The 13,932-nt window shown below is 36.4% G+C and overlaps 1 protein-coding gene across 1 annotated transcript; it reads right to left on the reverse strand.

Moving 5' to 3' along the window:
- Positions 1–362: 362 nt before the first annotated feature.
- Positions 363–12,845, reverse strand: LOC122281445 (COP9 signalosome complex subunit 6a). Its single transcript, XM_043092924.1, has 9 exons — positions 12,416–12,845; positions 12,131–12,219; positions 3,807–3,900; positions 3,315–3,376; positions 3,121–3,199; positions 2,662–2,754; positions 2,207–2,307; positions 1,523–1,578; positions 363–825 (listed from the first exon to the last, which is right to left on the reverse strand). Exons 1-9 carry the CDS (start codon positions 12,717–12,719, stop codon positions 744–746), a joined length of 960 nt encoding a protein of 319 aa, XP_042948858.1. The 5' UTR covers positions 12,720–12,845; the 3' UTR covers positions 363–743.
- Between the last annotated feature and the right edge of the window lie 1,087 nt (positions 12,846–13,932).

Here is a 13,932-nt window from a genome sequence, read left to right on the forward strand (position 1 = left end):
GTGAGGAATTTCGGTTATTGTTAGAGAATAAATTTATTTGCATGACTTTTTATTTAATACCAAGTAATTCGAACCTTTTTATAAATACAATTGATCACAATAAGTAACGTGTTGCATGCCAGACTTTGTAAAACGTATTACTCACTATTAGAACCTTTATGGCTGATAACCTCTTAAGTGAATATATAGGAGTTAAGATTGTATAAAATGATGCGAAATTTTACAAGGTAAGCTCGCGTGGTGTTTGGGAAACACGTTTTTGAGAAAAATAAAAATAGCTCAACGATGTTTTCATTCTGATTAGAAGTTGGGATTTTTATTGTGTATTTGTGTGAAAAGTTAGTTATTGTTTGGCAAACATATAGCCTAAGTACTTTTAAAGCTGTTACGATTGTTTTCATCATCATCTTACATGATATAATATTGTAGGATGTGACCTGTGAATATGCTCACAGGCAAGATAAACACGAAAGCAGCAATTCACAAAGGACCATACTGAAACCCCATCTTCCACTCCCAAAGTCATTTGGTACTCCACCTCCCATAATAACTCAATATAGTGCGCAGAGCCTTTTTTTTTTTTTTTTTAAAGAAAAATAAAAACGAAGAAAACCATATAGCTTTCAATATTTTCCTGATTTGTCTGGATCCTTGGCTCCTACCAATATGATTCGTAAGCTTCTATGTGCTATGCACAAAAGAAACAGAAGCCAGTAAGACTGCCAGATGCAAACAGCTTCCTTTCACATAAAAGCAGTCCGTCCACCCCTTCGACTATGCCTGTCGTATGCAGTGTTGAATTTGTCGACTAGTTCATTCATTGTGCTGTTGGAAAAATGAAAAGCCACAGTAAAACATAAATGGAAAAAAACTATGATATCAATGAAAAATAAATAAAATAAATGCCTACCAAATCCAACTACTTCTCCTAACTACATACACCTGGCCCTAGTTTGCACTACCATATTAAGTATACACTATACAGGTATCATGCAGGGGAGATTGAAACTCCACACATCTAGCAAAAATCCGATTTGTTCTATAATTTAGTCATTGACCAAGCAGCCCATGGTTTTTAATAAATCTCAAGTCCTTTCTAACAGACACTTGTAATTATAAAGGTACTGCCTTTCAGTCTGGAAAGTCCTATCATAAGTTCTCGGCTGAAATCATCCAACTTCAATCTTCCTTTTTTTTTTGGGATCCGTATCCAACTTCATTGTATCTTAAAGAAGCAAGATAAAAACTACATAAAATTTCAAAACCACCCATTACATATCCGAAAGGTTTTGAGTCCAATCCATGCAAAACTAGGAGTTATGTTCTATTACTACGGCATATGCTTGGTTCGTTTGGAGCCCAGACAAAGTCCTCTTCTAAAAAAAAGTCAACCCACTAGTCTGCCAGAGTTCAAGTTTTCGTTTTCTTTCATCACACCAAATAAATAATTGTGCACAACGCACCAATACTCATTTAAAGCACACAAAAAAGAAAAAAGTGCAGTATAAGAATACCTACATACCTTGAGCAGTTGGTGAACATGGCCAGGTAAGTGATCAATAGTGTGTCATTGTATTCCTGTCAAAAGTGGGTGACCCACCGAAAGAAAAGTGAGGACAAAATCAATAATAGGATGAAGAGTAACTTAATCATTAATGTATGTGCTAATTATTTATTATCACATGGATCCTCATAGAACAAATGTTTTTTCAAGTAAAAAGCAAAAATATTAAGGAACAAGAAATATGAAAAAGAAGGCATTGTTTATGGCTATATCCTTTTTTTACAACTAAAATTTTAGTGGAACTCAAAAAGAGGTGCTACCCAGGTACATGGCAATATCCAATTATTAGGCACATATTAAAGGTGCCTTTAGGATTAGATATTTTGCCCATAATATTACGGCTACAAGTGACTTATCAGGAGGACCTGCTGCTTCTATCACCACAATGAGAGAATTTTTATAAGTAAAATAAAATTTTATTGAATTAAGTGAATAGGTGATGCTCAAGTACACAAGGAGTAAGAGAACAACTAGTTACAAATTTGGAGCTATCAATCGGAGAAAAATTTGTCAGCATGCATAAATACACTCCTTTATATAGACAGATTTTGGTTTATACTGTAAGCATGCCTTCTATCCCAACACAGATATCCCCAGTGCTTATCTTCATTGACATCCCAAAAAAGTGTATTTAGCACCTACCATCAAGAAGTCATCTTGAAATTTCTCTGATTCAATAGCTGGCAATCTTCTTAGAAGACTTGATACTTGTCTTAGCAGTGAATTCTCACACAGGATATCACCTGTATTTAGCAGTACCGAGTGTAATTAATAACCAACCTGGGTCTTTAACCGTAAAAGTCCAAGCAAGAGATTAATTTTGTTAATGTCTACTAGTGCCTATATGAACTCAGGAGTGACAGAAATACATTGAGAGGAAAAAACAGAGTAAAGAAGATCCCCAAAAGAAGTAAACACTAAAGTTTGCCTTCATAGCTAAAATGTGAGTTACATGGGGATATTTTTCCCTCTAGCGATCTGATATAATAATATTTGTGGCCTTTGTTTAATCTTCCTTAGCTTTAAGAAGCTTAATTCCTGTTTGATATTTAAATCTCAAAGTATTCCAGTTTTAAATAAAATAGAGATGGATATACCTTTTTGCATTGCTAGAAGATAGTAATGAAGAACCCTGATTCTGCTATTCAGCATTTTGATGGCACTATGTATGCCTGTGAGGTGAGCAGCCACTGCAAACAAACCCGCATGCAATGATAGGTATCACAAAAGAAGATTCTTTTTGCCTTCTCAGAATAGATGGAAGCTTGCAAATAGCACACATTTTAATGAAACAATAAACATATCAATCTTTCTAAAATGCCCTTAGGTGGACCAAGAAAGGCAAGTTAAGAAAAAGGTGGGTTCAAATTTCAGGGTAAAAATGGATAAATGCTTTTATTCTTGGGAACTTTTGTATATTTTGGGATAGCCAAAAAGGAAAGCACCTTAACTATTTTGAGACAGAAATTATATAACTAATTTCAACGGCCTATATTCTCCTCAAACAAGGTTTATCATAAACGTGTTTTGGGAAAATAATGAGGTGGGGCACTCACATTGAGTAGCTGCTGAACCTCCATCAGATGGTTTCAGATGTGCAACATGATCAACTGAAATACGTTCTGCTTCGACTGTCTATAAAGCACCACCGCAACACCACCAACCCCCCACCAAAAAAAAAATAAAGTGAATCGGTAACCCTATTGGTGGTATTTAGATCAAACCATGTAGATAGAATTAGCAGCCAAACCTCAATAGTGTAGTTTGAACGAACAAAAATAAGCTGTGGAATCCCATCTATGACATGCAGCTCTGAGTTTCAAACATCAAGACCCAAAAGAATAGAAAGGTTATCGCCTCAGTATAATTAGAAGTGAAAACCTAACAAGTCATCTTACTCAGAAATACAAAAAAACATGAATAAATCATGAGATTTTAATGAAAAAAATGATTGTAGGGAACCTACACGATCAAGAAAGCAGAAACACATTATTCAGCAGCGGAATAATTTCTGACCCAGGTCTCCAGCAGATAATTTGATTGTTCAGAATCAAACTAATTCTATGTTTGCAAATTTATATAGATAAGAAATGATGAGAAATGAAGGGGTGGGAAGAGAAAAAGATGATAAGAGAGATGTTGAGAATTGAAGTATAATTCTATTGTTTATATTTGCATATTCACAGCATTGCTCGCAGGAATTTTTCACAAGCAATAATGGGTAATGATGCAGGTTACATACCACTTTCATAAATAGTGACTGGGAGATCCTTTTGAGCATGATTAATTGAAGGATTGAGAAGAACATAAACAGGACTTTCGTTTATATCCATCAACTGTTACAAAAGAATGTTCATTGCGATTAACTAATAAAAAAGTGCATGTGTTGCAGTTTACACAGAAAAAATAACTTGACTGCACAAAGTATCTGCACACATACCATAACAAACTTTTCAATGAACAAGAAGGAAATATATAAACCTAACCCCCCCCCCCCCCCCCCCCCCCCAACCCAAAAAAAAAACTAACATATTGGAGGATAATGAAATTGCATTTCTTGAAGCTTGGTCTATAACAAAATCTGAATCGTATGCACATTAATGAGCTGCATTTAACCCAGATGGCAACACTAAGTAATCGAAATATAAAGATGCAAAAATCTAGTGTACTTGAGCAAGGCCTATTCATCATTCATCAATAAATTTTTTGTTCACCAATAAAAATAAAAAGATATAAAATATTGCAATGAAATTAACTGAAAGAAACTTACATTGCACAGAATCCAATTAATGCTCTGATCAATAAGATTGTAATACTTCAAGCAAAATCATAACTTCCTGTCCCCATCAATTGCTTTTCTAATCTATTTTCTCCTCCTGTGTTATTTTTCTCATTACTTTTTAATCTTCTTTCTCTTCTGTTTTTTGGGTTTCCTTTTCAGTTTGGGCTTTTTTCTGTCTTGCTGGGATGGCGTTTGAGAAAAGTGTTTTGGTGGACTCGAATATTTTCACGTTTTCAGTCGTGAAGGAAGGGTTGTTGAATATTACTGAGAGAAGCAGGAAAGTTAGAAAAATTGTTATCATTGGCAAGGCGATGGCGAGATGGCTGGTTGTTGCTTTTGTTGAATTAGGAGATAGTCATTTCTACAAGTCGTGTAAAGGGAACCGAGCTTTTCTAGCACATCAATGTGTAAAATACTATGAGCACTGTTTGGTTATTATAGAGTATTGTTATGGTGGCAAGAAAGGCTTCATTATCATCCTTGAGGGTAAGGACGGGAAGGGACGGAGATGTTTTACCGAAAAGCTCAAGGTTTTGGGTCACGCGAACTCCTCTGTTTCTATCACCAATGACAGAGGAAGCTTTGATTATGGAGTTAAAGTTTAGGCTTGCAGTGGGGGTCAAGTTCCTTCTAAGGCCTCATTTGATTACACAGTTCAGATAAGATGAGATAAGATGTTTTGTTGAAAGTTGAATAAAATATTATTATAATATAATTTTTTAATATTAGTTTTGTTTAGAGATTTGAAAATGTTGAATTGTTTATTCTATTTTGTGTGGAAATTTAGAAAAGTTGTAATAATTATATGAGGTGAGATAAGATGAGATAGTTTGCTTTTATATAACCAAACCAGCTCTAAGTTGACGTTGTTAGGGGATAGATTGGGTGGTGAAGGGTCTTACATGGCGGTATTGTTGAAACCCATGCCTTTCTGACCATCTAGCTCCCAATGGATCAAAATAGAGGATCTTAGGGCTCTTGGGGCATGGTGGTGGCGGAGGTAGGTGGCAGAGCAGTAAAGACTATTGCCTTTCACAATAAAACTCTTGTTTCAACGGGTGCTGTTGATGTTTCCGAGGGAGGCTTGTCAAGTCGAGTAGAGAAAGAGTCACTGTTGGAGTTGGAGTTGAAGCTGGAACTGATCTAAATTAAAGAGAAGATCAACAATCTTATGTTGAGGATTGATAAGAAGATGGGCCTGGGGGAGCTTTTGGGCCGTAAGTCTATGATAGAGAAGCAGGAAGATGATCTCGAGGCAGTGAGCTTGAGTTTTACTAAAGGGGCCGGCATGCAGTGGAAGAGTCATATTTATTGTGGGTCTAATGTGAAGTCTCCAATGGGTTGTAATAAAGGGCCTAAACCTAGAGATTTGAACAAGGGAAAACAAAAAAATTGGACCGGATATTCAGAAAACAACCTGGCCTGTGTTGGTGTTGCTGGTTAAGAACACTTTTGGGCCTATTTCAGGTTCAACCTTGAACAACCTTAGCCAAGCATCGACAAAAGCTCCTCTGGCACCGGGGTTGACATAGAACAGTTCGTCAGTTGTTTCCGTCCGTGGGATAAGTATCCAGTTGTCAGAAGATTCATCGATGGATTCTCCCGAGGTTTCACCGATGGTTTTGCCAGTATTTTCAAGTCGGAGGCATTACCTGAGATAGAATATGACAATGTTGATTTCTCCTCTCCTCGCTCTAATCTCGAGAATCTAATGGTAAGCTCAGAGTGCATTCTGGGTGCAGTATCGTAGTACGTGAGGAGGATCATCATTTTAGTTCGATGGTGGAGGATGATTTGAAGCTTTCAAGGGATGACTAGAGACTTGTTGAGATGTAGTTGCTTATATGAATATGGAGAATCTGATTTGTATTCATATCGAAAGAGAGAAGGTGGGTGATGATCCTATGTCGTTATGTACTCTACTGGGTGCTCTTCGAAATGGGTTCTTCAGAAAGTTCAAGAGTGCTTGGGGATTTCATGTAAGGGATTTGAAGACCAATTTAGGGCCTTCCTTATTGCCATTGAAGTGGGCCACCATTCGTCTTCAAAATCAACATCGAAAAAAGAAAGAATTGAAGAGACTTGTACAATAAATTATTATGCAAAAGAGAGGAGTGTAAGTCGAGGAAGGAGTAAGGGACGGGCTTCAAGTCTTACTTTATTAAGCCTAAAATTCTTTCGTAGAATGTTAGGGGGCTAAATAACCGTAACAAGTGCCTTCGTGTTAAAAACTTACTTTGACAATGGAAGGTTGATATTATTTGCTTACAGGAAACAAAGTGATAGTTAGTTGATAGGAGAATCATCATAAGTTTATGGGGATACCCTTACGTGGGATAGGTATTCCTTGCTTCTAAGGGGGCCTCTGGTTGTACAATAGTGATGTGGACAAGAGGATTATGGAGCTTTTAGATGGGTGTATTGGCGAATATTAAGTGGCTTGTGTTTTTAAGAATGTGGAAGATGGGTTTGAATGGGTTTTTGCAGGCATTTATGGGCCTAATTTGGATAGTAGTAGAAGGCTTATGTGGGATGAGATTGCAGAGTTTATAGCTGGTGGGATGTGCCATGGTGTATTGGCAGGGATTTAATGTTACTCGGTTTCCGAGTGAGAGGTCAAGGGAGTCTCGATTATGTTTGACTATGGTAGAATTTTCTAATTTTATTTTTGATCTGAAGTTATTGGACTTGAATCTGGTGGGGGGTGCTTTCACTTGGTCTAACCATCAAGTTGGGTCGAGGTTGGATAGATTTCTTGTTTCCCCTTCTTGGGAGGCTCATTTTTCGAACTGCTACCAAAAAAGAATGTTTTGGGTATGTTCGGATCATTTTCCTATCTTATTGTATTGTGGGGGTATTCATGAGGTCGTAGGTATTTCAAGTTTGAAAATATGTGGTTGAAAGCTGAAGTTTTGTGGATATGGTGAGACAATGGTGGCCTTCTTACCAATTTATTGGTACCCCGAGCTTTATATTGGCAAATAAGCTTAAAGCTTTAAAAAATGATTTGAAGGAGTGGAATGTGGAAGTTTTGGGGAATGTTGATAGTCAAAGAAAGTTCCTCTTTGAGAAGTTGCATAGGTTGGATGAGAGGGCCGAGATTGGGGTTTTATCAGAGGAGTTGAGTAGGAAAAGTTTAGTGATAGCTGAACTTGAAAATCTGATTTTGATGGAGGAGATTTCGAAGAGGCAGAAATTTCGAGCTCTTTGGTTGAAAGAAGGAGATTGATGCACAAAGTTTTTCTATCGGGTAGCCAATTCTCATCGTACAAACAATGTTATTGAAATGCTCCATTCTGATGGTTGTGTTATGGATGATTATTCTGATATCAAGAACCATGTGGTTCATTATTATGAAGACGAGTGTTAGAGCTACAAATGGATTAGACAAAAGTAATCTTACAAATTAATGTAGTTTCATCTGCCTCGTTAGATATACTTTACAATAAAAGTAATTTCATAATCTAACAAGTCACATCAAATCACGTCAATTTGTGATATTACTTTGTATAATCCTTTTATAGCTAAAGTATTTTCCTATTATAAAACACTTCTCTCGGAATAGCATTTGCAAAGGCCAAAACTTGATGGGCTAGCTTTTGAGACTATCAATATTTCAAGTGCAAATTGGTTGGAGAGACCATTTGAGGAGGGTGAGGTGCACCACGTGGTTAGAGGGATTGCTAAAGACAAAGCCCCTGGGCCGGATGGTTTCTTTATGGCATTTTTTTACGAGTGTTGGGATATTGTGAAGGGAGACATTATGAGTGTTTTTCATTAATTATTTGCTTATAAAAAGTTTAAGAAATGCCTTAATACAACATTCTTGGCACTCGTTCCAAAAAGGGTAGGGGTGACGGATGTCAAGGATTTTCATCATATTAGCCTTGTAAATGGGGAGTAAGGTACTCACTAAACATTTGAGTACATTATAGAGATTTTTGTTAAGGGGCGACGAATTCTTAATACGGTTCTTATTGCAAATGAATTTTGGAGAGTATATTGAGAATGGGAGTGTGGGCTGTCAAGTATTTTATGTAAGTTGGATATGGAAAAGGCTTATGATCTTGTGAATTGAGATTTCCCTTTTTACTTACTTGAGAGATGTGGATTTGGGAGGAGATAGTGTATGTGGATTAAACATTGTGTAACTACGGTTCGGTTCTATTTTGGTTAATGGTAACCCTGCTGGTTTTTTAACAGCACACGTGGTTTGAGACAAGGGGACCTAGAATCCCCTTTTCTCTTTGTGATTGTTATGGATGCGCTTAGTCGAATGTTGGAGGCTGCGGTTGGTGCTGGATTTCTATTTGGCTTTTCAATGGGAAGAACTAACAATGGTTTTATTAATGTTTCGCATCTTTTTGTAGATGACACTTTATTTTTTTGTGATACAGATCTAGATCACATTTAGGCGATGAAGGCTCTTTTGATTTGTTTTGAAGTTGCTTTTGGTATTAAGGTGAACCTTAGGAAGTCCGAGATGGTGCTGGTGGAAGATGTAAGGGACATTAGAAGGTTGGCAAGCATTTTTGGGTTACAAGGTAGCTTCATTTCCAATGAAATAATTGGGTCTTCCACTTGGGGCCTCTTTCAAGGCTAAGGCTATTTGGGATGGGTTCTTGGAGAAAATTGAGAAAAAATTGGCTAGAAGGACAAGGTTGTACTTGTCAAAAGGGGGAAGAGACTCCCTCATTTTTTTTTTTTGATGAATATGAGAGACTCTCTCATTAAGATTACACTTTTTAATCTTCCCACTTATTTTTTTATTTTTTATTTTTATCTCTTTTTCCGTTACCAGCAAGTGTGGCTAATCAAATTTAGCAGTTTTCCAAGCTTTTTTGTGGGGAGAAATTTGAGAGGAGACTAAGGGCCGGTTTGGATGCTTAGGGCCCATTTGGTTGTTGGATTGCATTGAGACCAACTCAGTTCAGTCTAATTTTAAGCTGATTCTAACATTCAAACACATAACTCTCAAATCACTGAACTCATCTCAATTCAAAACATTTTTACATGTGAGACCCATAACTTTTTTCAACTCAACACCTCTTTACCCGCGGGACCTATAACTTTTTTCACCTTCCCATAAACAAATCTAAACTCATCTTAACATTCAAATACATCTTAAGTAAACTCCACAAAACTCACTCCACTATCTCAACTCACTACTATTCATAAATAACTCAACTCATCTCAGTTTAACATTCAAACGCAGCCTTAGAATATCTCAATATATCTGTGAATAGTAGTGAAATGGTTTGAGTTTAAATGTTTTATTGGGTTTTGAGAAATGAGAGAGAAAAAGTTAAGTAAAAATATTATAAAATTAAAAAAATTGTTTGAATATAATTTTTTAATATTGTTTTTGTATTGAAATTTGAAAAAGCATTATTGTTTTTGTGTTTTTTTTTTTTGGAGTCTGAAAAAGTTGTAATGATTAGATAATGATTGGATGAAAAAGTTGAACATTTGAAATTAAAAGTGTTTTGTGTTTGAGTGATATTTAGAAAAAAAAAAATCCAAGAATATCGAGAATGGTTGTGTTGCCAAACGGACCCTAAGTTCAACCTGGACAAGTGAAATAAAGTACGTACACCAATTTCTAGTGAAGGGTTGAGAATTCGAAATATGAGGATTTTTAATAAGGCACTTCTTAGGAAATGGTTACGGAGATACCATCAAGAATGGGAGTCTTTATGGAAGATTATTATTGAGTTGAAGTATGGGAGTTTGCAAGGGGGTTGGGGTTCTAATGAAGGGAGAAGTGCAAATGGTATTGGTTTGTAGAAGATTAATAGAAATAGATGGAAGCCTTTTGCTTGTTTTATTAGTTTCACAGCCGGTGATGGCTCTCTCTAGTCATTAGGGGCTCTCTAGTATGGGCTAGGTGTTTCTTGTATACGCCCAATGTACTTGTTTACTCCTATTGATATTAATATATATAATATTTTTACTTATAAAAAAACCAGTTGATGATGGATCCAAGGGTCAATTTTTGGCATGACTTTTGACGTGGTGATTCAGCTCTAAAGAGCATGTTTCCCTCTCTTTCAGCTGGCTCTTAATCAAGAGGCTTTAGTGTTTGAGTTGTTGGGTTGTTCTAGTGGTTCCCCACAATGGAATGTCTTTGCTTGGACAGCTTCTTTGTGTAAAATTTTGATGATTGAAAATTTACAGAAATGTGGGGTGATTATAGTGGACTGATGCTGTATGTGCAGAAAGTGGTGAGATTGTGGATCATCTTCCATTGAATTGTGAGGTTGCTAGAAGTGTTATAGGATGATGTCTTCAGAAGGTTAGAGCTCGCCTAAGTTATGCCTGCTACTGTAGTCAAGGTTCTGGCCAGTTATAAGAACTTGGGCAGTTTTCCACAATTCACAGTTGTGTGGAAGATGGTTCCTATTTGTATTCTATGGTGCCTATGAAAGGAAAGAAATTATCAGACTTTTGAAGATAAGGAGCGCTCATAAAAGAAAATTAGATTACTCTTTGTTAAAACTTTACTCCTATGGGCTAAAGCTGTAGATTTCAATGGTATAGACTTTCATGACTTTCTTGTTTCCATTTCCTCCTCTTAACTAGGTGTTACATCTTGTATACCCACTATATACTTGGGTTATGCCTATTCTCATTAATACAATTGTTTAGTTGTTACAAAAATATCCTCATTTTTACAGTTTATTGAATACTTTGAATTTTGGTAATAATGTGGTGGAATGGATGCTTTGGATGTAGACAAGGAGTAGGAAACTTACTGTGCAAACATTGTAAAAGGTTTTGTCAAGTCAAAATTATATTTTGTTCCTATGGAAGTGTATTTGGAAAAGTAATGTGCCACTTAAGATTGCTTTCTTTGGCTGGACAGCATCTCTTTGGAAAATTTTGACTTTGGAAAATTTTAGAAAGAGAGTTCTCATCGTAATGGATTGGTGTTATATGTGTAAGAAAAGTGGCAAGTTGGTGAATCATCTTTTACTTCACTGTGAGATGGCAAGGATGTTATGGGTGGGGATTCTTTAATAGAATGGGCATGGGTAATGCCCAAGAGGGTGGTTGATTAGTTTGCATGTTGGCAAAAGATGCAAGGCCAATTCACATATTGCGGATATATGGAGTGTAATTCCTCTATGTATCATGTGGTGTCTATGGATTGAAAGGAATGGCCGAAACTTTGAAGATAAGCAGCATTTTCCAGATGAGTTTAGAAGTTTCTTCTTCCATACTTTATTTCTTTGGGCCCCCTCTTGTGTTCTTAATGGAGCTTGCTCAAATGCTTTCTTGTATCACTTTCTAGCTCCTTATTTTGTAACTAGGTGCATGCTGTTTGTATACCTCCTATGTACTTGGGTTATGTCGATTTACTTCTATCAATAAAATGTTATTTTACTTATAAAAATAGAAGTAAATAAGCAAAGCCCACAGGATATATACATGGATAACACCTAGTTAAAGTTAGGATCTCTATCTTCCTTTAAATGTTTTCTATCTATTACCAAAAATACTATGTTTTCCAAGAGGCTCCTATCATACACATGGAAGCCTCTATTTAAAAATGAACATAGTTTAAGCTCGATTCAGTGAAATTTAAAGCCATGGGAAACTTGAAGCTCAATTGCCAAAAACATAGAGACAGGAAGAATAAAAAATGGCATAGTAGAAGTGCAATAGCACATTCCATTCTCAAAACAACATTTAGAGCCAAAAAACAAACAAGGGGCACCCGATATTTGATCGTATGCATAATACGGGAAACATAAAGCCTCTCCGAAGATATCAGAACTCACGGCTTTATGAATATGCATGTCAGATTCCTGGGCATCGCTGCCAGTAGAATACCATCCGAGTATATAGAAGTTGGGGAAAACCTTTTTATCTGGAACATCATATGAGAGAAGAGAACAAATGTAGCGCAGGATCAATAAAGGTTCAGAAAATCCCTAATCAGATCTAACGAAAATAACCAAAAGAATGGATAAATATATTATATCCAGAGAGAGAGCGAAGGGGGGGGGGGGGGGAGAGAGAGAGAGAGGCCACCAAAAACAAAGGAGGAAGAAAGTACACTCAACAGAGGTCTTGCTTCTTCTCGAGGAAGGAGCGGTCAAGGGAATGTGTGGAGGGATCGTAGAGGAGCTCGAAGCTGTTGAATATCTCGACCGTGCGTCCTCTCTGAATCCCTATTACGCAGCCATAGACCCTCGGTACAGGAGGCGGAAGCGACGTGGCTCCGTCAGTGCCATTGCTGTTGTCGTTTGCGTGGGGCCCTATGGGCGGGTGCATCTGAGACTTAACCCTGGTGTAGTGATCAGATATATTCACAATCACCAGCGGATGCAATTTGAATGTTAGTCCGCTGCTCGACGAAGACGCCATTCCACTCTCCGATCGCAGAAGAGCAGGAAAACCACGTCCTGAAAGAGTTCCGGCTTTAGGGTTGGGGCTTTTTTTATTTCGGCAACCTGCGTTCCGCTTCAGCGGCTGTTTATCGTTGTCCCTTTCCATTGGGCTATTTTAAAGGAGCGTTTGGTTACAAAGCTAATCTAACTCAATTCAATTTATTTTATTTAATTATTATAATTTTTGAATTCTTAATATAAAATATAATAAATAATTTTAATTTTTAAAATTCTAATTTAATTTTTTAAAATTTTAAAATAAATTATAAACTTTTATATCAATTTAATCCACTGTCCAAATCGAGTCAAATACAAGCGTGCAGCCTAATCTTGATTGGGCCTTTCCATTGGGTATATTTCTTGATTGGGCCTTTCCATTGGGTATATTTTTACATTAAAATTAAAATTTCATTATTTTCATTTTTTAAAAAAATAAAAAATGATAGTATATATGTCTATTAAATATGTCTACTCATATTTTTTTAATAATTAAAAAAGTGATCGTTAATTAATTTTTTTTAATAATTTAAGATATTTAAAAAAGGATTACAAAACACAATTGTACTAGTATACGCATTTAATGGATACATTTAGTAGTCACTTAACATTTTCCTTAAAAGAATAGTCCGGCCATCTGTACGAACAAATACACAGTCGTAGCCACGTGCTAATGTGGCAATGGTCATTACTATAAAAAAAATAAAAATAAAATTAAGATCTCTTTAGGTTGGGAATTTCTCTCTAGCTGCAGTAGCAAAACCCTAGGGGATAGTCTGGATCATTGTGGATTTCTCTCTAGCCACTTATTCTCTCTTCCATTTGGCGGTATTTGTTTCAGTGCAGATCTGTTTCAAGTCGCAAATGGAGTTTGGTGTAGAGGAGTTTCAAGTGGTATTTATATTCTTTTGGCCGTGTGAATTATCAAGCAAAGCAAAAGCCTCCCAATTCTCTTTCGCACCTTTCAATCTTTAAACCTTGGAAGAAGAATCTAAGGTTTGACATTTCCAAGTTCAACGACGTCTACCCTTTGGTGCTTTTCTTATTTTTTTCAAGTGCTCTCTGTTATGGATTTTCTGGAATTCAAAAATTACAAGGAATGAAAGATAGAAAGAAAGACAATCAAGAAGAACAAGAATGGAATAAAGAATCAAGAATCACAATCTTGGATCATTTAGAGGATAATCCAAACT

This window comes from Carya illinoinensis, chromosome 11, assembly GCF_018687715.1.
Source record: "Carya illinoinensis cultivar Pawnee chromosome 11, C.illinoinensisPawnee_v1, whole genome shotgun sequence".
NCBI lineage: Eukaryota > Viridiplantae > Streptophyta > Magnoliopsida > Fagales > Juglandaceae > Carya > Carya illinoinensis.

What these genes read in the sequence shown, in the direction of transcription:
- LOC122281445 (XM_043092924.1), bottom strand. Translation starts at nt 12,719, where the DNA reads ATGGCGTCTTCGTCGAGCAGCGGACTAACATTCAAATTGCATCCGCTG. An exon ending in ACATGCATATTCATAAAGCC is followed by an intron (nt 3,901 to 12,130) that starts GTGAGTTCTGAT and finishes CTTTTGTAACAG; the next exon opens with TTGATGGATATAAACGAAAG. An exon ending in AGTCACTATTTATGAAAGTG is followed by an intron (nt 3,377 to 3,806) that starts GTATGTAACCTG and finishes TTTGAAACTCAG; the next exon opens with AGCTGCATGTCATAGATGGG.